The 24,234-nt window shown below is 41.8% G+C and overlaps 6 protein-coding genes and 1 long non-coding RNA gene across 13 annotated transcripts in view; 4 read left to right on the forward strand and 3 right to left on the reverse strand.

The window, feature by feature from the left end:
- Positions 1-8,113, forward strand: part of LOC117221314 (uncharacterized) — a 16,365-nt gene extending 8,252 nt beyond the window's left edge. For all 4 annotated transcript variants that reach the window (XM_033472167.2, XM_033472165.2, XM_033472164.2 and 1 more), the window contains 4 exons: positions 2,459-2,727; positions 2,862-3,103; positions 3,341-3,514; positions 3,684-8,113. In XM_033472167.2, coding sequence (XP_033328058.1) covers positions 2,459-2,727; positions 2,862-3,103; positions 3,341-3,514; positions 3,684-3,945 — 947 coding nt within the window. In that variant the 3' untranslated portion in view covers positions 3,946-8,113. The remainder of the gene's footprint in view (positions 1-2,458; positions 2,728-2,861; positions 3,104-3,340; positions 3,515-3,683) is intronic.
- Positions 8,114-10,346: 2,233 nt separating this feature from the next.
- On the forward strand, positions 10,347-14,195 carry LOC117221279 (uncharacterized). The gene is made up of 4 exons (XM_033472096.2): positions 10,347-12,615; positions 12,702-13,038; positions 13,276-13,413; positions 13,495-14,195. Exons 1-4 carry the CDS (start codon positions 12,348-12,350, stop codon positions 13,643-13,645), a joined length of 894 nt encoding a protein of 297 aa, XP_033327987.1. The 5' UTR covers positions 10,347-12,347; the 3' UTR covers positions 13,646-14,195.
- An 89-nt stretch (positions 14,196-14,284) lies between these two features.
- On the reverse strand, positions 14,285-14,909 carry LOC117221281 (uncharacterized). Its single transcript, XR_004490469.2, has 2 exons — positions 14,771-14,909; positions 14,285-14,420 (listed from the first exon to the last, which is right to left on the reverse strand). It is a non-coding gene; the product is annotated as an uncharacterized LOC117221281 (long non-coding RNA).
- An 18-nt stretch (positions 14,910-14,927) lies between these two features.
- mRpL17 (mitochondrial ribosomal protein L17) lies at positions 14,928-15,980 on the forward strand. The gene is made up of 3 exons (XM_033472097.2): positions 14,928-15,430; positions 15,499-15,715; positions 15,786-15,980. The coding sequence occupies exons 1-3, from the start codon at positions 15,233-15,235 to the stop codon at positions 15,917-15,919; spliced, it is 549 nt and encodes a 182-aa protein (XP_033327988.1). The 5' UTR covers positions 14,928-15,232; the 3' UTR covers positions 15,920-15,980.
- Positions 15,909-18,653, reverse strand: BckdhA (Branched chain keto acid dehydrogenase E1 subunit alpha). Its single transcript, XM_033472094.2, has 9 exons — positions 18,583-18,653; positions 18,014-18,131; positions 17,726-17,941; positions 17,436-17,631; positions 17,163-17,324; positions 16,935-17,079; positions 16,575-16,778; positions 16,222-16,485; positions 15,909-16,096 (listed from the first exon to the last, which is right to left on the reverse strand). Exons 1-9 carry the CDS (start codon positions 18,645-18,647, stop codon positions 16,018-16,020), a joined length of 1,449 nt encoding a protein of 482 aa, XP_033327985.2. The 5' UTR covers positions 18,648-18,653; the 3' UTR covers positions 15,909-16,017.
- A 603-nt stretch (positions 18,654-19,256) lies between these two features.
- On the forward strand, positions 19,257-21,335 carry LOC117221278 (dnaJ homolog subfamily C member 17). 2 transcript variants are annotated; one of them, XM_033472095.2, is made up of 8 exons: positions 19,257-19,414; positions 19,500-19,701; positions 19,849-19,977; positions 20,095-20,262; positions 20,344-20,559; positions 20,728-20,808; positions 20,892-21,026; positions 21,112-21,335. In XM_033472095.2, the coding sequence occupies exons 2-8, from the start codon at positions 19,618-19,620 to the stop codon at positions 21,226-21,228; spliced, it is 930 nt and encodes a 309-aa protein (XP_033327986.1). In that variant the 5' UTR covers positions 19,257-19,414; positions 19,500-19,617; the 3' UTR covers positions 21,229-21,335. The 2 variants fall into 2 exon arrangements, with proteins under 2 accessions (XP_033327986.1, XP_076383844.1); XM_076527729.1 differs by having other exon boundaries at positions 19,374-19,701.
- Positions 21,251-24,044, reverse strand: SerRS (Seryl-tRNA synthetase). 3 transcript variants are annotated; one of them, XM_076527713.1, is made up of 6 exons: positions 23,852-24,044; positions 22,963-23,115; positions 22,603-22,887; positions 22,301-22,522; positions 21,952-22,208; positions 21,251-21,815 (listed from the first exon to the last, which is right to left on the reverse strand). In XM_076527713.1, the coding sequence occupies exons 1-6, from the start codon at positions 23,888-23,890 to the stop codon at positions 21,551-21,553; spliced, it is 1,221 nt and encodes a 406-aa protein (XP_076383828.1). In that variant the 5' UTR covers positions 23,891-24,044; the 3' UTR covers positions 21,251-21,550. The 3 variants fall into 3 exon arrangements, with proteins under 3 accessions (XP_076383828.1, XP_033327984.1, XP_033327983.1); XM_033472093.2 differs by lacking the exon at positions 23,852-24,044 and adding an exon at positions 23,206-23,841; XM_033472092.2 differs by lacking the exon at positions 23,852-24,044 and having other exon boundaries at positions 22,963-23,840.
- Positions 24,045-24,234: the final 190 nt, after the last annotated feature.

A 24,234-nucleotide genomic window follows, 5' to 3' on the forward strand; every position in this document is an offset into this window, starting at 1 on the left:
GTACGATGAACCCGCGAAAGGATAACGACGAGAAGGTGCAGAGAAGAGTACGATGAAAAAAGCTAGCTCGGCTATCGTACGCGCGTGCCGATACACCGGTTAGAGGATGAATTTAAGGGATAGGTCTCTTTTAGAATGTAGAATTTAGAACTTGGAACGTTCGCCGGGATCTCGAAGGCAGCGCGAGAGCGGAGCCGCAAAATTTGATTTGATCGTGTAACGGGAGCGGGAAGATCCAAATGGAAAGAACGACGCCAGTCGAAAACGCGCGCGCTTTCCAACGCGGATCTTGTTCCAGTCTCGCGAAAATTTCTAGAGACGCTGCTTGAGGAACGATGCGAAACGACCGACGCGAATCAAATTCGTTGGCTGTATATGGACGTTGCATATGTATTTCCGCTTAACGCGCGTAATCGATGTATTCGATGCAAAATACGCGAGACGTTGCGTACGCAAATAGATGTCACGAAGGTTAATCGCGTCGGGTTTCTTTCGCTTTTTATTGTTTTTTTATCCGACGTACGCGTACTCGGATTTTCCGGGCCCCCCTTCTTCGTTTCTACCTCTTCCGTTTCCATTGTCTATAAAGTTGTAGCACGTTGACCATGGATCCTGGATTCCGCATCTTGGATTCCGTATCCTGGATTTCGTATCCTGGATCGTACGGCGATGGCGAAAAATCCTAAAGTCAGAAGTCTTGGCTGTATTTTCGAACGCGGCTAAGACGCTACCAATTAACGTCCGTTGCGCTACGCCGGTCTTTTGGAAATCGTCCAAACGTGTTACAGGTCGCCGACTGTCGATGCACGGGGTGCGCTTTTACGGTAGATGGTACAACCTTCCTGTCCGTAAATATCTTCGCGTACCTATGCGATACCGGATTAAGAATGACAAATTATCGAATAAGATCTCGAACGGTACCATTTTCGACGTTAAACGGTACAACGACGCCGCTATTTTACCGCATTATTCTACGCGATTTACAACCTCCGGATTATCGTCGAACGCGCGATACGCGATATGTGTAAATATTCGGCTCGGTAGTTTTGGACCGTCGAATCCGAACGGATATATCCCGGTTATACGATGGTTTCGATTCGAACCTCGTGCGAGTCGATCGTCCGAAAAAAGTGAGGTTCGTTTGTCGGATAGAAGACCGCTGTTAGCGTACGCGTAGCATTAGTTAGCGAACATGCTGGCAGCTCGTTGTACATATATTTATAGCTCGATGGAAGAAGCCGTGCACGGACAATGCTAAGGTGGCGGTGCTGTCTGTTTCTCTTTCTTTGTTCGGTTATTTCGTTTCGTTTCATTTCATTTCATTTCATTTCATTTCATTTCATTTCATTTCTTCGTTGTTGCCGGTTAGTTCGATCGCTCTTCGAATCCATAACGCTTCGTAGACTTTTGTTACCGTACGATGTTCCTTTCTCGAGCACGGTGGACGTTGCTGCGATCACTGCCGTCGTCGTGACACATAGTTTTCGTCTAGCCGCGTCGAGCTTGAGTCCTAATTTTATACCGTCGGGTTACTGGACCTTACGTAACTACAAACTCGAGTGCTAAGATTAGTCGACGATACGAACTAACCAGAACCGTCGATTCGGGCTTCGAAAATATTATTTTCTGATATTTTAGAAAATATTAATTATCGGTCGTTGCTATCGCATGCTTCTGTCCGGCTGTTCCGTCCGTCGCATGCTATTGCTACCGCGTTGTTGCTGTTACGTTACGTCGCGTCGCGTCGCGTTACGTTACGTTACGTTACGTTAAGTTACGTTACCGAACGAGAGGATGAAATATAAGCGACACGCTGTATCCGAGAGGTCGAATCCAGTTTCGAGGTTTATAAAAGTTGAACCGTAAAGACGGTGGATTTTCCCCCTTACGTTGGTTCGAAATTGGTATTTCCTGATGTAAAAGCCTGGAGCAAAGGTAGCGAAAGTACAACTTCGAAATCAAACTGTTCGAACAAAGACGCGTTGTCTTCTTCCGTTGAGAAGACAACTGGTAACCGGTAATTTCAAGGTTGTATCGTACGTACGAGGCGATGTTTGGTACTGGATGCAACGGATACGCTGGTATCCGGTAATAGCGGGGCGGATTAGGGTTGGATCGAGAAGAGCGCGGATAACAACGATATCGCGCGCGATCCCTGCGAAACGCTGTAGAGTCGGGTGGAGGGAAAGAGAATCGGCCTACGCGCCTCTGTCGGCGGACTCGATTCGAACTACGCGCGTACTCTGCTACCGAGTTCGAGCGTCCGAATCGAGCCCGAACGTGGCCGCGCGACGCGGTTAGCGTCGATTTCGCTATGAAAAATTGTCTCGACTCGACTCTTCGATCTTCTTTCTCACCCGTTGGTCGGATCATTTCTGTCGCACCTAGATATTATACGCGTGTATCGTGTATCGTGTATCGTGTATCGTGTACAGATGGTTTTTGTTGTTGCTTTCAGCGAGAGAACGCTTCCCCTCGTCGAGCAGTACGGACGACGATCAAAGCGGCTCCGATACGGAACAGGATTCGAACGCGTTGCGCGGAAAAGTTCACTCTGGAATACTTCATCATTCGGGTGCTCATTCCGTGAGGAAACGTCGAGGAAACTTGCCGAAACATTCGGTGAAAATTTTGAAGCGTTGGCTTTACGAACACAGATACAATGCTTATCCGAGCGACAGCGAAAAGTTGACGCTGAGTCAAGAAGCGAACCTCACGGTGTTGCAGGTCGGTATTTTGCCGATATATCGTGCGTTGCTTTACCCACCGATCGACGCGCGCTACGCGAGCATGCATCGCGCGCGCACTAGGCACGAGCGGTACGAAATATAAAAGTCGATCGTGTTTGTATGTTTGTACAGGTGTGTAATTGGTTCATAAATGCTAGACGACGAATTTTGCCGGAAATGATACGAAGGGAGGGACACGATCCTCTGCAGTACACGATTTCGCGACGCGGTAAGAAAATGCCTGCTGGAAGTCATCAACAATCGTCCAGCCTTAGCTCGAGAACCAATCAAAACTGGGACACGTTGGCTGGTATGAGCGCCCCAAAACGTAGCAGGGACCACGACTACGAAGATCCTACCGGATTAATGTATCGGTTTGTAGCGATCGTTTGCTCGTTTTCGTATTCGTGTACGCGTACAGCCTCGTAGACTCTCTCCCTCTCTCTCCCCACTCTCTCTCTCTCTCTCTCTCTCTCTCTCTCTCTCTCTCTCTCTCTCTCTCTCTCCCTCCCTCCCTCCCTCCACGAGGTTATATTACGCGACGATAATATAAATTTCTATTTCTTCGAATAGAAAAGCATTCGAGTTGATGGGTGATTGGATTTTTTCAGAAGCGAGGAGGATAGTCCGAACGATTACGAGAGCAGTTCGCACAGCGAAGAAGAACGTCCGACGACGCAATGGCCTAGCGTGATAGTTTATCCTTATTCGGAAACGAAGATCGAGCAAAACGTTGCTCAGCTGGGTACTTACGAGGAAACGATCGCCCATCCTGCGCGACGAGGGTAAAATTTATTGAGGACGATGCGCCGACGTTGTTCCGTATTTTTCTCGCCTCTATACCTCTATACCTCTATACCTCTCTATCTCTACGCCTCTACGCCTCTACGCCTCTACGCTCCCACACCTCTATGCCTCTATGCCTTTTTCTAATACTACCATGATCGTTTCCAGAGACGACGATGAATCCTCGATGACGAACGATGCTCCGTATTGGAGTGCTCCTAGACAGCATTTGATCCAAACTCCCGACGTGCAGCACGAAACGGAAGTATACAGTACTCATAACGCTCATAGTCCACACACGGACGAGACTCCGCCACCGACGCCACCGGAGGAAGACAAAGACAAGTTCAAGTGTCTTTACTTGCTGGTCGAAGCAGCTGTTGCTGTGCGACAACAGGAAAAAGAACGCGAAGGAACTGTACCAGTTTAACGAGAGCAGAGCTCGCCGATGTCATTGCTCGTGCGGTCGTTCATATCGATCTTTTTTTATCTTTCAATTTCATCATCGTTATCCACCTGTGGGGGTCGAACAGTGGCTAGGGATGTGATGGGTTGGGATGGGATGGGGGGGGGGGGGACGAAGAGTGGAGCAGTGGGCCTGAAACGTTGACCGATGGGACGGGACGAGACGAGACGAGACGAGACGAGACGAGACGAGACGAGACGAGACGAGACGAGACGAAACGAAACGAAACAGAAGGTTAGGTGTACGTCGACATGCAACAGCATACAACACCTTACAAGATTACGAGTTTAGTCTGTTTGCACGAACCGTGTGTACAAACAGCGTACACGCGATGCCGCTTCTCGAGTTTCGACCGGGACACAAGTCTTTCCCATAATTTTGTGAATTGTCTGGCACGTATTCGTTGCACCCGTGGTCGATCGAGAACTCTTCGGGAAAGAGCTTCTCGACGCACTCGAGAAGAACGGCTAAAAATAAGCAAACATTTTCTCCGCTCGTGTACGACAGTGTTCTTAAAATGTGTTGCGACCATTTTTATTCTTCGTAAGAGCCGCGCGTACACGTGGCTCGTAGAGAGGCGTATGCTCTCTTCCAAATTCGCGCGACGAAGAATTTCAAAGACGGGATTTATACTCCCTTTCGGTATTCGAATAGTGTTTTTGTCTCTCGAAGCACGAGTTTCGTTGCAAACTGGATACAAGTTGAATCGAGTCGGTTAACAAGAATTGCCAAATTTCTTTCGGAGGCGCACCGATCGTCGACAGCAAGTTGCGCGTCGAGTTTCGGTGAAATTCGATCGTCGAGTACGTTCCGTGCCTCCGCGCGACGTTAGAATTCTTCGGACGAAGCGACACGACCGACTAAAAAAGACTTTCCGTTTTTGACACGGTGACGTCTCGATCGGCGTCGTTACGCGAGAAGTCCGTGTCGGATCGATGGCCGAACAAGTGCCAAACTTTTACGTCGTTGCGACAAAGGGAATAGTAGCCGAGATATCGATTCGAACGTCAATTTCTATATTCGTCAATTTGTTCCGCGCCGACTATTCTATTATATTTCGTAAAATCGTAAAATCGTAAAACCGTAAAAACGTAAAAACGTAAAAACGTAAAAACGTAAAACCACGAAACCATGAAACTGTAGTACCGCCATACGTATTTCTAACTTCGATAAAACGAAAAGAAGCGAATTCGGTATCTCTTTCGATATCCAGTGGAAGAAAGGGAGAGCGATGGGAGGAATGAATCGCATAAAAAAGGTATCGTCGTTTCGAAACGAAATCGAGCCTTCAAAGTTTACGTTCGACGGTCGCGTCCGTCGAAAACCTTGACTTTATGCTGCCATATCCCTTTGGTGGATCTCGCGTAATTATTCGGTTTCGAAACATTCGCGATACATGTACTTTGAATTGATTTCACGGTATAATTTCACGATGACTTTTCAAGGGATTAACACGATAGGAAACAGCCAAAGAACATTGAAAGCATTTTTGCATTCTGTGTGTTTTTACAAATATTAACGCTATTATTATTTCTGTTAACGTTATCGTCGCCACACAGTTATCGCTACCGTTACAACTACTATTATACCACATCGTACCGCTACCGGTGCTACCATTAACCACCGTCGCGATCGCTACCACTAATTGGTACCGTATTACCAACAACGCTGTTAGAATTACCGTTTGATTCTTTGTTTTTTTTTTCCAAGACGAGCGGTTAGTCGCAGAACGTTAACGATTGTGTGAGCTTCCCATCCGCGTGTCGTAGTAACACGGTGTTTAACGCGACGAGTACGTCGCGTTACTTAACACAACGTGTTTTTAACTCTTCTTTTTTTTCTTACTTTCTCTCTTTTCTTTTCTTTTCTTTTCTTTTCTTTTCTCTTTTCTTTTCATTTCATTTCATTTCATTTCATTTCATTTCATTTCATTTCATTTCTTTCCCGTTTGATACAGTTGCTTTACGATCTAATTAATAGCAAGTGGGACCTTTATTGCGTTTACCTTCGCATTTATGTTAGATGTATAAGACTGCTTGAGAAGAGATTCATTGATTCTTTTAACATTAGCGCGTTCTATCGATGCACGTCTCCCTTTCCTCCCTGCGACAGTTCTAAGATAGCGCCGATAAGTTGCGACAACGCTACCGATCAGCCATTTTTTGATTTCGCGTCGATAAGGTGTCGCGCATACGCGAAGAAACGAGAGAACCCGATGTTCGAATAAGCGGTGCGCGAGACGCTCGAGCCAATCGCGTGTTAATTACATCGAGTATATGAAATAAGTCGATTATAAGCGCGCGTGCCTATTAAGAGATACGTGTATAGACGATAAGTACGTGCACATCGATTTCTATCGTATACCCGGGCCGACGTTCGTTCATGGTATATCATAGAATTTCGAATTTCGAGTTTTGAATTTCGTATTTCGAATTTCCGAATGTCGAATTTAACGGATCGTTAACGGAAGATCAATGTCGTGACGCACGAGTCACGCATAGGAAAATCATTGGTACAAACGCCAAAGACTTAACTGTTAGTTTTATCGATAATTAAGTTGTTCAAATATATTCATATAGAGGAGTGACCTCTTTGTCGAAAATGTAGCTAGAAAATATGTTTGTTGTGTGAACGTTTGAAACAAAGCATTCGCTAAAGGTGTAGGGTAATGAAGAGAATGTAGAAACGAAAAAGAAAAAGAGAGTTGAAGGAAACTGAATAATCCGCAAAAGAAGAAGGAGAAGAAGAAGAGAAGAGAAGTGGAGAGGCGAGGTGAGGTGAGGAGAGGAGAGGAGAGGAGAGGAGAGGAGAGAAGAAGGTAATCGGAGAAGAAGAAGAAGAAGAACGCAACAAGCGTTGAACAATCGTGCCTATCGAAACGTTACGTTACCGCGTTCTTTGTATGTATATTGTGGAAAGTGTGAATGCAGACGCGAGCGTGGATCGATGCAAACGTGTAATTTGTAACGCGTAACCTATGCGTGTACGTACACCGTCGGTACGTTCGACGATCGCGAATTTACCTTGGTTAACTATACGTATACGTACACGCGACACGCGCGTGCATCGATGCCGCGAGCTAGATTTAAATCGTGTTCAAGAGAAACAAAGTTCTTCGATGTACAAAATACAATTCAAGTTTATTTTTAAATCGCGATAATCGTTACGGTCGCCGCCCGGGACCGTGTCGTTAGAAATTGTTAGGGGATTACTTTGTATTAGGATAAGAATAGATCTCTCTCTGGCAGGTAAACGATCCGCGATAACGATCTCTTTCGATCGGTGAAAGATAGTTTTCGATCCGACGAATCGAAGAATCGTCGCGTGGGTAATAACGAGGATGGTGACGAAGACGAAGACGAAAACGGCGAAGGCTGAAGCAAGAGAAGATGCGTAGAGAAGATGTGCCAAGATCGAGTGGCGAGTGGTTGTTGCAACGCGTTCGCGCGAAACGATCCCAACAGATCGCCGCATTCGTTGGAATCGTCGCGGTCGTATCGCGCGCGATTCGCAACGTTGTTCGACGCAGCATCGAATCGTTCAAAGTTCCTAAATCTTTCCACGTTCGCGATAACGAACGGTTACGCGCGATACGACGCAACGAACGTTGATCGACCGTGGAGCGCGTACGCGAAACCCTTCCACTCGTTAACGACGATAAAAAAGCAATAACGGTGCCTTGCTCGGACGTAGTTTTCGATACGTACCGATAGTTCATAGGAGTATTTTACAAAAATTCTTGCGCAAAACGTTCGCCGAATTCGTCGAATTGTATTTCTAACGCGTATACTATTTTAACGAAAACTTTAGGAAATTCGAGTAGCAAAAAGGGAAGACATATCGTTCGCGTCCTCGTTTTAGCGATGAATTTTTTTTTCTTTTTGTTTTGTTTGAAAACCGATGGAAAAGTTGTAGCAAATGAAATATATACGTACGAACATGGCAGAAGCATGTTCGATACTGTCTTCATCGAGAGATTAAGGTGCGTACCGTTCAACGGTCGAAGAATTTTTAGCGAACAAAAAGCTGTCACACCCGACTCAAAACACAAATGCAAAACGAAAGAAACATTGGATTCGAAATTATAAATACATTTCTTCCACGAATAAAATGAGACAACGATTCCTCTAAACAGTCTAAACCAGCATTTATTAAGAGCGAACGAGAGGGGAGAAAACATGTCCCTTGCTTTCGTACGCACGAGAGGGAGAGAGAGGGAGAGAGAGAAAGAGAGAATGTGAATACGGATGAATGCACGAGGAGGAGGGCGAGTAGGAGATCGTGGGAGAGACGTTAAGGGTGGGTTAGGTACGGGAGAGAAAAACAAATGAAATAAACGGCAAGAACAAAAGAAAATAATAGAAAGGTCGAACGATACACTGTGTGTGTCGGGCTTAGGAAAGCGATATTACCGAGATCGCGCGAACATTTTCTATACACGTTTAATAGTATTTTTTTTACAGTTTTTCTCTATCGGTTTCCCCGCACGAAGAAAACATCGGAGAGGGAAACGCGCTTACAATAGCTAACGGGATATTAAACGAGAAAATCGAGGCGATCTTTAGACAAATTTGGATAAATCGATTTGTTTGGACGCGCGTGAAATTTCTATCAAGCTCATGTGGTATCGTTTCGAACGCGTAACAACGTCTCGTCGTCGATCGTTGCGTTCTTTGTCAAAATCCTTCGAAGATTTCTTTCGACGTTCCGCGAGCGTGTACGAGATTATCTTAAATCGAACCGCTGCAATTTCGATGTACGTGTACGAGGGAACGCAAAGGGGTTGCGAGAGAATCCAAGTTGTCGAAAACGAATGATCGAAATCGAATGCGAGCGATAAATTGTTCGATCGAAACGAGTATGTATTTTTAGATGGAATCGCGTACGCGTATATCCGGTGCCATAGAAAATCGTCGTGGTAAAGCGCAATGTTAAACCAGCGAATAATTCTGTTTCGCGATAACGTATTATGTTTGGACGTAAAGATACGTATCGTTTTATCCCATCCCCCGTTTTTTTTTTCTTTTTGGTAAACTGTCTCTATCCGTATCCGCGTATTTTTCACGCGTACGAACGTCGCGAAATCCTGACTCGACCGGATAATTACTGAGAAAATAAAATATTGATTTTTCTTTTCGATCAAAAAATCTGTCGCGCGCGCACGGTAAAACTCGTTAGGTTCGATAAATTTGAGTCAGGATTACACGTGCGCGAACATTCGGCAGGATAGGTTCTTCGAATACTTTAGAATTACCGATACCTGTATATTGTTCGGTTAGCAGATTTATAATAAAGTTGTGAATTTTATTATACATACGTATAATATATTCTTGTCACGGTTCATCCGTTTTCTTTTTTCTATTATCCTATTTTCACGTTTCGCTGTGTTTCCATGTCTCGCTGTTTTTTCCGTTTTGCACGAGCCTTTGATAAAAAGCATGTCGGGAATACGCGGGGAAGGGTGAAAGAAAGGTGAATAAGAGAGAGGGAGAGAGAGAGAGAGAGAGAGAGAGAGAGAGAGAGAGCGGTGGAGATGGTAGAAGTTTTAAGAGACCGGGCTACGAAGAAAATGTGTTCGAACGATCGAAATCTGGGATGCGCGCGTGTAGAAACGGGGAGGATGAAACGCGCGTAGCGAACGATCGCGTCGCGTCGTATCGGGTAGTTTCGTATCGTACCGCGACGTATCGCGAATCGCGACGGAGGATACACGAGGTGGCACCTGAAACGAGAAACGTTGCGTCGAGCGGACGACTCGGTCTCGGTGGAAGACCGAGAGAGTCGAGAGTCGGGCGTGTCGGCGATATTCGATCGCGAGAGAGTTACGGACAAGGTGCGCGCGATACGGCGTACTATCGGTGGGTCGACGGTGACGGCGACGATCGCGAATCTCGCGCTCGCACGCGGACACGTTTTCCTACCGCGTTCGGGCCATTTACGCGCGTTTCGAACGATCGGTTCGAAAGTTCCGCGCGGCGAAGAGCGCGATACGACCGAGAACTCGAACGTGGAAGCGAACGACGCGCGTCTTTCGTTCGCTCCGCGCTTTTGCGAACACCGTTTGGAAACGGTACAAGAAATTTCAAGAGAACTTGCTCGTTGGGGAAAGATCGATCGGAAAGACGGAACGGTTGGATCTTTCCGCGACGATCGCTTTCGCTTCCTGCCGTCGCGACGGCGAAGAAACTGCGGCGGGCGCAATTATGCCGTAGCCCTGTTGATCAGCGTGCATCAAAATTAGCCCAGTTATGGTACAACGACCGTTCTCCGGCAACAGCGTTTCTATGAAACAAACAACGCGCGTACGCGTACACGCGATACGTGTGCCGACCACGAAAATCGAAGGTATGTACATACGTACGCGCGTACGGTTACTCGAAAAATTGTGCGTACACCTCTCGAAACGCGATTACTTTTTCCAAATTGGACCGAGCCGCTTGAATTTTCTTTTAGACGATAGCGAGACTCGTCTACCGGACGATGACCGAAACGTGTTTCTTTATTGTTTGCTATTACGTAGGCGGGGTGACCAAAAAATAATAATATAATAATAACAATAAAGAACTCTCGTTTCTGAACTTTTTTATCCGTCGGTAATCGATATTTGAAAATCTCGAAGTACGAACGCGACAACGCCGTAGGCCATAGGATATCGGCGGTTTCCTTCCGGTTTCTTTTCTTCGAGACTCGTAGCCTCGATTCTTCGATCGGTTCCGAATCGGATCGAGTCGATCCATGTAAATGCTATCCGATCCGACCGAACGCGTACACACGGTTTGTCGCGTATATACGGTAGATGTAAAAACAAGTTGTACTCGCGACAGGTTTTCAAAGTGCTGTATTCGAAATCCTGTATTCGAGCTTGTTCGACTCTTACGGTATTCGGGCCGACGACACGCGACGGCTCCGAAACCATCGATTTCGAAGCTCCGTCCGTTACACACGTTGCACCGTCGCTTTCGAGGAACATCCTTGAAAAGTGTCCTATAGAACGCGATACGTACCTAACGTTCGATCAATTCTACCATCTCGTCGAATTATACGCTGCGACGCGATCGGATATCGGTCCGCGAGCTGCGGCGAGTCTTACACCGTTACAATCTTCTTTTACGTTCTCTTTCATATTTTATAATATCTATCATCGGTATCGCGATCCACGAATCTCCTATTCTCCCGACAAAAAGCTCGCGCGCGCGCGCGGGGGGGGGGCAACGCGTAAGGTTAAAAAGATACGAGGTATGAAATACCTGTGCGGACATAGGTACCTGTGCGGCGCGTATGCGGAGAACGATAGGAAACGTTGGGAGAGCGGAGAAATCGGAAGAAATCGGGAAAGACCGATTGCAAGAGGTTGAATTTATGAAAACGATCGTCGACCGAAATCGATTCGATTCGCGACCCGTTTTCGCGCGCAAGGCTAACGTAACGGTTGCCGACCAAACACGTACGCAAATCGTACGCTTAATTGGAATTCGAGATCCGATCGAACGAACGCGTCTCGCGCGGTTTCGATTGCAACGCACGTTTCGGCGTCGATCGAGCGAAGAATAACGCGGCGAGACTGTGCTGTACGTGTGCGTGCGCGCGTACACGCCGCGAGTCGGCGGTTACATATTTACGGTAAGTTCTATATGGTTGACAAAATTTGTATTCCACGCGATGCTGCTCGAACGACGATCTACTACCTTTTTGCTCGAACGACTCTCGCCTAAAATTATTCGATAGCGTAGCTTACGAAGGAGAAGGTACGGTTTAGACTTTTGGAGTAACGCGCGAAAACGGAGCTGGTCCGCTAGCTAAATACGTCGAGTGAAAAAACGGTTTCCGTGCGTCTTTCGAAACGGGATCGTTTCTTCGAAATTACCGATACGGTGTTCGGTACTGTGCCGTCGATTAAAAACAAATCGTCGGTGTCGCGTTCGACGCGATTCGATTCGCGATCGTCGAACATTGTAGACTCGCGTAGGCTGTCGCGCACCCTCCCCGTTGTCGCCGTCGGTTTCTTCGTTCGAATAACCACCGCCGTCGCCACCACCGCCACCGCCACCGCCACCGTCGTACGAAAGCATCGCGCGCGTCGGTGCCTAACGGATGCGTAGTCGATTTTCGATCCTCCGAGGAGCCACGTTTAACCCGCTTTCATTTTGTCCCGTATTTCCTACGTGCCAGCGAGACGCTATCTCGTGCCTTCGAATTTCCAATTCGATTATCGAACAGATTCTCCGCATCGTCTTTCGTTGAACGGCCAAACTTGACGTCGACGACAACGACAGTGACGACGAGAAAGAGAGAGAGAGAGAAAGAGCAACGGCAACGGTAACGGCGAACCAGGAAACGCGCGTGTATCCGCTCGAAAAACTGGAAATATGCGAAAGAAAAAGAGCATGGCTGCGTTGCTTGGTCTGATTCTGCTCCTGAAATCGTCGGACGTCGAAAGCGGCCTCGACGGACAAGAATCGTATTCGAGTTTCTCTCATCATCGACAGAAAAGATTCTTTTGGGTAACCGACGACGGTCGAATCGCTTTACCGCCCGGCACGATCATGACCGTAACTCCGACGTTGGCTTTGCCATTCGTTCGATATCCGCCTTACGGTTTTCTCAGTAACATGACCATTAGTCTTCCTTTTACCGGTGAGTGTGAAAATCGAAAATCTCTTTACGCGCGATATCCTTTTCGTTTGCGACGATTGCTAATTATTCCGATGTTTCGAACGCAGTCGATTTCGACAAGCTCGGTTTAACCGACAACGAAAACCCTTACGGCGTTTTATCGTCCGCATTCGAGGATACGGCGGGGGATCGAGCTTCGACCACGGCAGAATTCGTAGCGTCGTTCGTAAAGCGTGGACTCGGTAAAAGGGAGGCGAGTCAAGATTTACCAAAAAATGCGTTATACGGAGGTGAAAGAGCTCTGCTTTACAGTGCCGCCGAGGATATGATCGCAAATTTTGGCTTCAACGGAAAGGCGTGTCTGCTGAGAGCGATTTGCGAGATCCAAGGACATCCGTTGAACAATTTTGGATTGATCGGAGAAATGTTGAAGCTCTTTTTCACGTAAGTTTCGAATGAACCGCTATTCCCCCTTCTCTCTCTCTCTCTCTCTCTCTCTCTCTCTCTCTCTCTCTCTCTCTCTCTCTCTCCTCTCTCTCTCTCTCTCTCTCTCTCTCTCTGCCTCCCTCTCTCTCTCTCTCACTCTCTCTGCCCTCCGACCACCGATCTACGACCACCGACCTCTGTCGAGCTTCGCGGCATATTGAAAAATTATCAATTTCGTGAACGTCCACTTTTCAGTGCCAGCAAATCACCGTTCGCGAACCTTTTGACAGATTATGTGGAAGCTGAGAACAGAGGAAAATTCCATGGCGAATGTTGGCCTTATTTTAAGGACTGCCCAAAATCGTTGTTCCGTTCAGCGGAGAACAGATACGCGTAAGTAGATGTATCCCGACACAGAAAACTCGAATGAGATACGTGCATACACCTGCGTCATCGAAACTATTTTTCTTGCAGAAAAGAGGCGTTTCATGAAAATCCCGACACCGTTGAAACCATCGAATCGGATCGAAGCGAGGAACGATATTCTTCTTCGGTAGACTCGACGAGACGATCGCGCGACAAAATTCAATTATTTACAAAACGCCCGTTGCACCCGTCCATGTAAATGTAGCGATACGAGTCGAACGAATTCCCTACCCTTTTCGTAGTGAAATCGAACGATATTCGAAGCGTATCCAACTTGCAGAAAATCTAAAATTCTCCGCATAGAATGTACGAACGTATGAATTTCTAACGAATCTATGCACGCGTGTACGTTTCTACGTATTTATGTATGCACGCGTTCGAAAATATCTCACCCGTTTCACCCATATCCCCCATCTTCCCTATCTTTATCTCCCTTTCTAACTACATACGTACGTATCCGTCTCACCGTCTATCTCACTTTACAGCCATATTATTTTTTAGTTTTACACGATATCGTTATCGCGTCACGGTAAGAACAAATATCGTTTACAAACCGATCGATCGACGTTTCATCGATGATACATTTTGTGTAACGAAACAACGGAACGCTTGGGTACATATGTTAACGTCGATGTCGAGACACACGGTTGTTACCGTGTTTAGTTCGTTACCGTTCTTTCGTGCAACTCACGTACATTGTATATATGTATGTATCTATATGTATATATATATATATATTTTTTTAAAGATTTTATTAAACATTCTCAATGCGCGCGCGAGTTACCGAAATCTACGGAACACATTTTTCAAATTTTCGTTATCACCTCGGACAAAAAGATTGAAAAGCGATTGTAATTTTTTTATTTTCTTTTGTCATTTTAATTAACAGCAAAATGTGAAAAAAATATGTATCTTACTCGTTGCACCGTTAACCAGTTCCTCTAACGTTGAACGGATCGTCGAGACGACTCGTCCTACGGTGCAGAAAATTATTAATAATTATAAATGCGGCGGAACCCTTCGTAATAAAGTAAGACGTGGTAGAAAAAATAATAATGCGCGAAGCCGACGAGCGTATAGCGAATAGTGAGGCAAATTAAAATTCATCTCAAAACCGATGTTCCAAAATTAACAAAGGATGCGTCTTCGAGAATTAAATTATCTCTACGGAAACTGACCGCAGAGTCATACGTGATAAAGGGTACGCATGTATCACGCGGTAGAATACGCGAGACGCGAGCGTTTGTAATTCGCAAAACGTTTGTTAATTGCGACCAAGGTTTTACGAATAATATAATGTTCTCGAATCGAGTTTAATACGTACAATATCGATACAATGTATATGGCTCATGGCTCATGGTCCATGCGGTCCAGGCCCAAGGTCTAAGATACAGGTACAAGTTGCGGTTACGTAATTCTAAGTTACGAGTCCCGAGCTCTGACTTTGACGAGTAAAGCTTTACGTATCTAAACGATCTCGAGTCCGTGAATCGAATGGATCGTTGACGACCAATCCTGGTCCAAGCAGAAGCAGCTCCGAGTGTGGTCGAGAAGAGACATTCCAAAAGAGAGTCCGTTCCAGCATTCCTATTCCAGCTATATTGACTCTGTAATTATCGGAATCGATAGGAATCAAGATGGAATAATGTTCTTATCGTCGAACGCGTTTTAAAAAACTGAAAATATTCAATTTATGCGACTAACCTGAGAGTAGTCCGACGGAATAAGAATTACGAATGCGCAAATAATGAGAAGTGTGTAGTTCGAAACGAGAGGAACAAGAAAAATGAATCAGGCAAACGTGGAGAAATTTGTTTCTAGGTTAAGATACAATGTTGGATCGAAACCACGAAGATTCGGGAATCCGGATGGTCCTGAAGGACGACTGCGAAAACTTCGAAAAACCTTAACAGCTTTAGTTAAATACGAAAGAATCGAATTGAATTACCCGAGGGCAGACGAGACAAGAGGTTATATCGAACGAGTCCGTATCCTATGTAGAAATTATTTATTAATCCTTGCGAGAAGCTTTGTTATCGTATCTTTTTACAGTTAATATCGGAAACATTGCGTCATGGACCCGAACACAAAGAAACGATGGAACTGGCAAACTTTTGGATATTAGAAAAACAACTTGTCCATAAACTTTTCAAGGTACTTGGACCAAGATTTCAGGATTATACGACTTCCTATACGAAACTTCATAGAGCGCCAACCATTTATTCTGGAAACAAGCCTGCGTATGAACGAGCTGTTTTGGAATTAAGAGGTATACTTTTCAAACTAATCGTACGATATCTTGTGTTTGTTGCGTTATTAATCCAATCGACTAATTCTAGGAAATATATATCCTAGTATCGAACAATATAATCCGAATCAATCTCTTTTACTTCATAATATATTACTCGATGGGGCAAGAAAAGAATTTCGAATGGATAAATATAAAGAAATAGCAGCTAATATGGATGTATGAATTTTTTGTAACAGCTATATTATATATTCGTAGAGAAAATATACAAATTTTGCCACGATAATTATATTTTATTCTATCGTTAGCATAATTTTACATCGCTAATCCGATTTAAAAGCATGCGTCGGATACTCTTCTTGAAACTCTGCGACATGATTCGCCATGGAATGTAATTGCTTCCTAAAAGTAAACGAGAAGATTGATCGTTCGTAAAACTTTTTAAACTTACCGCTTAATTGTATTTAACAATTGATCCTCCAAAATATAACTTTAAATATAGTTTTAAACAAAATTCAGAAACATACTCGATATGTACTGGCATCGTGTGGTATATATCCGTGAATAATTCTTTCCAACAAGGTTTCAGTTCTTTCTCTGCATCCGTAAACGCGCGTAACACGGACTCTTTTATGGCATCGTTCGATTGTTGTTCTCGCTTTTCGCACCAAAAGTTCATCGATTCTAAATAGCTTCGAAATCTTGCGATTGGCAAATTGCACTTCCACCGAGTTATTTCATTGATCGATCGATACGCGCTACTATCATCGGAAGTACTGTGATGGCCCATTCTAAAGTATACATAGACGAATGGATACAAGTTGCATCGAATATCGAAACATTACTGAAATCAAATCGAAGAAAGTAAACATTTTTCTACCGATACGTCATAGCTTCGATCAAAACAGGTTTTCCTTTCTCAACGCAGTATCGACGAGCAGCTTTCGTTGCACTGTACATAGCAAGAATGTCGTTGCCGTCTACACGAATTGTACGTATCCCATAGGCTGGGCCTCTAGCAGCGATCCCATCTCCTTTAAATTGTTCCAGCGAAGGTGTTGAAATGGCATAACCATTATTTCGACTTGAAATAACATTCAAAGAACATAGAATCGTTTCATGCGTGAGTGTTAACTTCTGTTAATTGCTCGAAACAGCGTCCGAAAAACGAAAGATATCTCTTGATGTTCAACATGGTATTTAATCGAACGATTGATATATCGAGGAATAAAAAATATACCAGATAAAAATAATTGGACACTCCAAAGTTGCAGCAAAATTGAAGGCTGCATGAGCATCTCCTTCGCTGGCTGCACCTTCGCCAAAATAACATGCTACGCAGCTTCTAGTTTTTGATTGTTTAAGCGCGTACGCCGTACCTACAGCTGAAAATCCATGCACGTCGAGCTTGCATCAGAGAATTTACTGTTTTATGACATTTTTATAGAGTATTTGCCAATGTTGCTACCTTGTGGTAATTGTGTTGTTAAAGGTGAAGAAATAGTGACAAAGTTCAGTTTTCTCGATCCATAATGAACAGGCATTTGCCTCCCCTTCGAAGTATCCTTATGGTTACCGTAACATTGATTCATAAAATCTGTAATAGAATAGCCACGCCACAATAATACACCTATAAAATAAATAAATGATAAATTAAATGCTTTCCAACTTATGCTATAACATACTTTATTACATCGTTATCAGCATCGTATCGTTGTTAATAATTCAATTAAATTCCTACCAGCTTCACGATATTGCGCATATACGATATCTTCTAATGTAAGAGCTGCGGCAGAACCAATTTGAAGCGCTTCTTCGCCGGTATTAGTCATATAAAATGATATACGTCCTTGTCTTTGAGATTCGTAAAGGATTTTATCCATTACCGTCAAAGTAAGCATTTTATAATACATTTTAGTCAATGTTTGCTCGCTTAACTTATGGATTAAAGAAATATATTATTAAATGGAAATGAAAAAGAAACGTTGAGAAAATTATATTCCATATATTATATACACGAAATATTTGAACCTCATGTTTTTCAGGTGATTGTTCTTGTTTAGATGAGTTTAAAATCCTAAATATGGGTAAAGCGTTGTAACTTTCCTTATCAAAAAATTGTAATTTGTCTGTGAATTTGACTTCTATTCCCAGGAATTGTGGTTCTGTTTCGTCGGTAACAATACCTGTAGTAGTAATAGTATTGATTCCAATTTTAGTATTTATATGATCCCATTGTGGTTTCGCCTAAATTGAAAGTGACGAAAAGGGCATTTAACTACATATTTTAGACGTAGTGGTAGAGTACTATGCACTTACTTGTAAAATATTTTGGAAAAATATTCGTCTTACAAGTCCTGGCAGAACTTTGTTAATCATTGTGTTAGACAAAAATTTCTTTTGTAGAATTTCAATTTTTCTACTGTAGAATATGTTTCTGTTTTCGTTTGACAACGTTTACGTAATACCGTAATACCATTTTTCGTACATGCATACATATATACGTACACATACAAGTAGCGCGAAATTCGTTATATGTAATGTAGTAATGTGACATATGCAAATTTATGTATATATATTAACACATACAGTACTAATATAAGTGAATATGATAGTAGCAGTGGAAGCAACACTTGCCTACATACAAGTTACAATTACAAATTAGAAATGTACCACGAGGCCATGGCACGGACCATAATGACCATGGCCATCGTAACTGATAAGGACGGTGCCTTACGGTAAGATGGTGCGTCTACCGGGTGAACATTAGAATTCTGAACTTCGATCAGACCGAGACTTTACTCCGCGTCGCGATCGTAATTCAGAATTATAATGTTCATTCGGTAGACGCGGCACGCTACTGCGTTGGATTGCCGCACATGGGTCACCTGCATCCCCTGCATGCATCCCTTGCATAACCTATGTTGCCGTGAACACTGGGCATAAGGGGCATAAAGGGAACTAAGGAACAAGAGCAAGAATAGCATGCAAACTGAGGTTGGAATTGGATATGCATATGTACATACTATATTATATTTATAGTATGTGTATGCATACGATATATCGATCACAAACACAGTCCCTCTCTGTCTAAAAATTGTCTACGTGTTCAGCAGTAGCAGATGCTGCCTCTACTGGCAAGTTGGGCATGATTCGAAGAATTTATTACATTTACATGTACAATATGTCAACATCGAAATGTCAAACAGGACCAGATGACATCAGACGATCGACCGTTCTTGATACATAGTTCGTGGTTCTTGGATTTTCCAGTCATGACCAGCGGTGTCAAATGTGTCCAATGGTGTCAAGGATGTTGCTCGGAATTTGCTCCAAGTGGTGGAGAGGAGACTTCACAAATGGGGTTGGACGATTCCAATGGATTACAGATGAAACTCATTGGCATCATCCAATCCCATTTGCGAGCTCTTCTCTCCACCACTCTACAATACATTCCTATTTTTACTGTAGATTCAAATAAATTAATTTCTCTTATGAATTTATATAACTTAATTATATACTCCCAAGACTGTCCGACGCCATGCTATACTTTCCTGGAAAAAGATTGTATATATGCCTATACATATATACATATGTATGAAAAAACATCTGTGCAGACGCGGGAAAAATACGAAATGGAGTGGGAAAACTGGGAATGTGGGAATGAGAAGCATGGAAAGGGAAGGAATAAGTCGCGCAGCTTCGCATTTCGCATATCGTGTATGTTATGTTTCGTCTGTTAAATTTTGCGTTTAACGGAAATAAATTTCATTTTTTACAATAAATTAATATTTTAATCGAACAGGAAGACTACAGCACTATGCTTACCTACGTAGCCTACCAATAACAAATAAAATAACGTAGATTAAAGGAAATAACGTATATCGGAGATCATAAAAGAGTTTAACCTCCCTTAAAATTGAATGTCCAAAGGAGAAATGGATTCCTTAATAGATCGAAATTTGTACGATTTTATTGGTGTAACAAATACAGCCACGACCCAAGAAGTATGTACATTTTCTATAAAAATAATACATGTACGATTTCTTGCCATTAAAAGTAACAAAAATTACAAGATACGATGTTACAGTTCGATCGATACAGTTATTCATATGTATGCGGTATCGTATAATTAATTTCCTTTGTCGTTCTAGATTAAAAAAGCATATCGCAAGAAAGCCTTGTCTTGTCATCCCGACAAAAATCCGAACAATCCAAAAGCAAAAGAGTTATTTCATGATTTATCACGAGCATTAGAAATTCTTATAGATTCTTCTGCCCGGGTAAGCGTATAGTACGATTACTATTACTTTATAACTGTCTTAGAAAAATTCAAGAACAATATATTTCTTAACTTCTTTTCTATTCATATTCAACGTTTCATTCTATGGGAATATAAGGCAGCTTACGACAAAGTTATTAATGCCAAGCATCTGGCAACATTACGGACTAAAGAGTTAGATGCCAAACGCAGGAAATTGAAAGAAGATTTAGAAGCACGAGAAGATGCCTATAAACAATCTTTATATTCAAAATATTCTACAAACAATGACGAATGTAAATTACGGGTAAGCATTGTATTTCATAAACCATTTCAAATGTCCTTTTCTGTCGGAAGCTTTCAACATTGGTATTATGTTGTATTTTAGGCTGAAATAGAAAGGCTTCGGAAGGAAGGATCTAAGCAGGTAGAAGAGGAAATAGCACTTATGAAACAAAAAATTGAACAAGAATCGAAAAATTTGCGGGAATCTGTTGACGTTGACAGTGATTCTTTCAAAATTAAAATTAAATGGAAAACTAATAAAAACACTTTGAATAATAGTATATACAACTATGATACATTGCATAGAATATTTTCAAAGGTATACGCTGCACACAAAATGACAATGTTTGTTATATATCTAAACGTTTTTACACACCCAAACTGGTAGCAATGATTATTATTAATTTTGTTGCAATTTTCTGAAAAACAATTTGGTCCATCTCTTCTTCTTAAATTGTTCTTTTTGGGTAACGATCGTTTGTTTTAGTACGGTGATATAGCAACTCTTATCCTTTCATCGTCAAGGGAAGGCAGAGCATTAGTTGAATACCGAAATAGGAATGAGGCTGTATGTTTATGAATTACGTTAAAAGTGAATATTTCTATTTAAAAGAAACAACTTGTAAGTGTGAAAATAATTTTGTTCGTTAGGAGATGGCCTTGAACCTAGAAGTTGGTTTAATGGAAAACCCACTGAAACTTCAGAAATTGTGGGATGTAGCAAAACAATCGAATTACAAAGAGATTGGATCGGTTGACGCCATTAATGATTTTGCAGAATCCAAGGTTATATTAAACTAATATTTTCTTCTTTTTTTTTTGCAGCGATAGATTATCAATATTAATGTTTCAACGAAATGTAATGTTTCAGATAAATACAAGTAAAATGTCCGATGCAGAATTTGAACGCACTGTGTTGAATAATCTTAGAAGAGCTGAGGAACAAAAAAGGCACATAAAAACGTCAATTTCAAAGGAAGCCACTTAATAAATAAATTCGCAGGCAACGGTTATACTGCTTTCCTAGATTTATTTATTATATGTTTAAGAGTATGTACCGAAGTGCTCAAATTATAATAAAGAATGTTATTTATAGTTATAATAATGGAATGAACCAAAGTTATTGATTTTTGCGTATATACGCTAAAGCGATGTAGAAGCCATAATGTTTCAAAGAAAAATCGGTCTTCGAATATGAGAATTGACCGTTCAGTTTTACATCGAAATTAAATTGCAATCGTTAATCAAACGCAACTGAATTTATTCAGATCTTTTTCTGCTCCTTCGAAGAGATCAATAATACGATTCATTTAATTTAAGATAACGTCCTTTGGTTCTTTCGTTCTTTTTGTTTTTTTCATTTCTGCCTCCTCGATAGGTGCTGTCTTAACAAATGGAATTTCATCTTGATATTCAATTGGCATAAACTGCGCAAGAACTTTCGGGACTTTGATACCGGTATCGGTTTGATGTACTTCTAAAATGGCGCATATAACACGTGTAACTGCACACATTGTTGCATTTAACATGTGTACATAATCGGTATTTGCATTCATCTTTTTTGTTTGACCATACCTAAAATATATTGAAACATCAATTTCATATAATTATATACGATCGATACATACGTATGTATGTAGTTCCAAAGAATAGAATTTAAGGAATTTAATTTTCTCAGTGAACGTAATTGTAGTCGTTGAAATTTATTTACCTGACCAATAATCGTCTAGCTTGATAATCTAAACAATTGCTGCACGACACAAGTTCACGAAATGCACCGGATCCAGGGAACCATGCTTCTAAATCCAATTTTTTTGAAGCAGCATTATTCAGTGCACCCGATACTATATTTACTATGCGGTATGGAATCTCCAATGCTTGATAGAATTCTTCCGCATTAGAAATCATCTCTTCCATCATTTGCCAAGATTTATTTTCATACGGAGATGTTAAACAAAACTGTTCGACCTAACACAAATTTACGAATAATCATAAACTTGTACATTGTTTTCTTTAAAAAAATAAAATTCTTAATTTATTAGATATATACCAAACAATACCTTTTCAAATTGATGAACTCTAAAAATGCCTCTTGTATCGCGTCCATGAGATCCGACTTCTTGTCTGAAACACGTAGATAATCCTGCATATTTGATTGGCAATGTATTTTCAGGGATCCATTCGTTTCGATGAAATGCAGCTATCGGTTGTTCCGATGTAGCAATCAAATACTTTTCATCTATATCTTTCTCGTCGCAACGCTCGCTTCCTTTACCAATTACCTAATCGAATCGAGTAGTAATTGAAAGATTCGATGTAACGCAGACACGAAATGTACAATTAATAAGCATTTTACTTGTACCTTATACAATTCTTCGTCAAATTGAGATAATTGTGCTACTTCCTGCATAGCATCTTTGCGCATGAAAAAAGGAGTATACAGAGGTTTATAACCTTTAACAAACAATTTTCTAAGGGAAAATTGTATTAACGCCTGTTGTAAGAAAATTGCTGCTCCCATTAAAAAGTAACCACGTCCACCAGAAACATTGGTGCCACGTTCTCCGTCTAATCCGTCGATCATATATATTAAATCAACGTGCGAGTACCTCTTGTTTTGTGTACAATCCCCATATGTTTTTTCGACCTGGTAATGAACGTAGAACATTGTATGGAAGTATGTATATATTACATACAGGTCATTTTGTGATCATTTACATACCTTATTTTCTTCCTCGTCATTGCTAATTGGTACAGATTCGTGCAAAAAGTTACCTATTTCTTTAAGGGCTTGATTTCTTTCCAACTCAGTTGAAACGAGGTCTTTGTCATTCTTTGTAATTGCATCATCTATGCAACCACGAATAGTCTTGATCTGTGTGACCGTTAATGATTTCAGGTTATCAGATGTTAAATTATCCAAATTTCCAAGAATATCCTCTGAAACGGTACTATCACAACCTACCGCCTCTTTCTTTTTCATTCTTTCTCCAATCTCTTTGCTACATACATTTTTCAATTTATTGAAATTGTCGGCTCTGTGCCGCAATTTTCGCCAAAGTTTGTCTTTTTCAATTACCAAGTCTACTAAATTTACATCTTTAAAACGATTCTTTTGGTTTTCTCGTATTTTATCAGGATTAAAACCTTTGTTTTCTCGAAAAAGATCTAGATCTAGTACCATGGTTAATGCCAAAAATTGTTTCTACACTTTACACGAATTCACACCTGGATCATCCCACAGTTTGAAAAGCGTATAAGAGACTAAAGAACGCGTTCCTACTTCCAACTCATCATTTACTGTGCTCCTGACGTTCCTGTTCCTTTCATACGCAAGCGTAATTTGAGCGCGACACTGTACGGTGTTACGCATCTATACAATACATCTGCATAGCATATATAGAATATACATTGAATGCTATGTTATACACGTATGTATATAAATACGTAGTGTGAATGCATTGTGTATACATAAGTACACTATGGCCAAAATTATGGGTCTGAGATTTATGATTAATGAAAGAACACTTACAACACACACACAATATTATTTCATGATATGGGAGAATTTTTATTACATCTTTTAGTACGTAACTATTATTATATTATACCTCTGATTCTTTCATATTATATTTAATTGAAAACTTCATCACACTGTTTCCTAGTTCCTGCTTCGATTTGCGTACATACGTACATATCTTTATAATGCACTACTTATGCATATGTACAATGGGCACATACATATATTTCTATAAATCCACAAGTCCACATGAACGTAAATTGCTATTTTATGACACGATAAAGTTGATATTTAAGAAAAACCACAAGAACTGAAAATGTTAATATTTATATATATATAATATGAATGTGTGTGTATGTAGCGGGGGGGGGGGGGGTAGTCCAGTTTCATATATATTCATTTCTTCATTTCGTTCATGTTGCAAACGTGCTGTACACATGACATACATACATATCATGTGTAACGTGTGTTGCG

Source organism: Megalopta genalis, unplaced genomic scaffold, assembly GCF_051020955.1.
Source record: "Megalopta genalis isolate 19385.01 unplaced genomic scaffold, iyMegGena1_principal scaffold0037, whole genome shotgun sequence".
Taxonomy (NCBI): domain Eukaryota; kingdom Metazoa; phylum Arthropoda; class Insecta; order Hymenoptera; family Halictidae; genus Megalopta; species Megalopta genalis.

Excerpts from the sequence above, each read along its gene's own strand:
- LOC117221278 (XM_033472095.2), top strand. The coding sequence starts at position 19,618 with ATGTCCAAAGGAGAAATGGATTCCTTAATAGATCGAAATTTGTACGAT. Across the intron at positions 20,263-20,343 it reads ATGACGAATGTAAATTACGG|GCTGAAATAGAAAGGCTTCG; the intron begins GTAAGCATTGTA and ends GTTGTATTTTAG. Across the intron at positions 20,809-20,891 it reads ACCGAAATAGGAATGAGGCT|GAGATGGCCTTGAACCTAGA; the intron begins GTATGTTTATGA and ends TTTGTTCGTTAG.
- SerRS (XM_033472092.2), bottom strand. The coding sequence starts at position 23,424 with ATGGTACTAGATCTAGATCTTTTTCGAGAAAACAAAGGTTTTAATCCT. Across the intron at positions 22,888-22,962 it reads ATGACGAGGAAGAAAATAAG|GTCGAAAAAACATATGGGGA; the intron begins GTATGTAAATGA and ends GTTCATTACCAG. Across the intron at positions 22,523-22,602 it reads TTGACGAAGAATTGTATAAG|GTAATTGGTAAAGGAAGCGA; the intron begins GTACAAGTAAAA and ends CGATTCGATTAG.
- mRpL17 (XM_033472097.2), top strand. The coding sequence starts at position 15,233 with ATGAATCAGGCAAACGTGGAGAAATTTGTTTCTAGGTTAAGATACAAT. Across the intron at positions 15,431-15,498 it reads CAAGAGGTTATATCGAACGA|TTAATATCGGAAACATTGCG; the intron begins GTCCGTATCCTA and ends ATCTTTTTACAG. Across the intron at positions 15,716-15,785 it reads AGCTGTTTTGGAATTAAGAG|GAAATATATATCCTAGTATC; the intron begins GTATACTTTTCA and ends GACTAATTCTAG.
- LOC117221279 (XM_033472096.2), top strand. The coding sequence starts at position 12,348 with ATGCGAAAGAAAAAGAGCATGGCTGCGTTGCTTGGTCTGATTCTGCTC. Across the intron at positions 12,616-12,701 it reads CATTAGTCTTCCTTTTACCG|TCGATTTCGACAAGCTCGGT; the intron begins GTGAGTGTGAAA and ends TTTCGAACGCAG. Across the intron at positions 13,414-13,494 it reads TCAGCGGAGAACAGATACGC|AAAAGAGGCGTTTCATGAAA; the intron begins GTAAGTAGATGT and ends TTTTTCTTGCAG.
- BckdhA (XM_033472094.2), bottom strand. The coding sequence starts at position 18,647 with ATGCCCCTTATGCCCAGTGTTCACGGCAACATAGGTTATGCAAGGGAT. Across the intron at positions 18,132-18,582 it reads GATGCATGCAGGGGATGCAG|AAACATATTCTACAGTAGAA; the intron begins GTGACCCATGTG and ends AAACGAAAACAG. Across the intron at positions 17,632-17,725 it reads AATCACCTGAAAAACATGAG|TTAAGCGAGCAAACATTGAC; the intron begins GTTCAAATATTT and ends TTAATCCATAAG.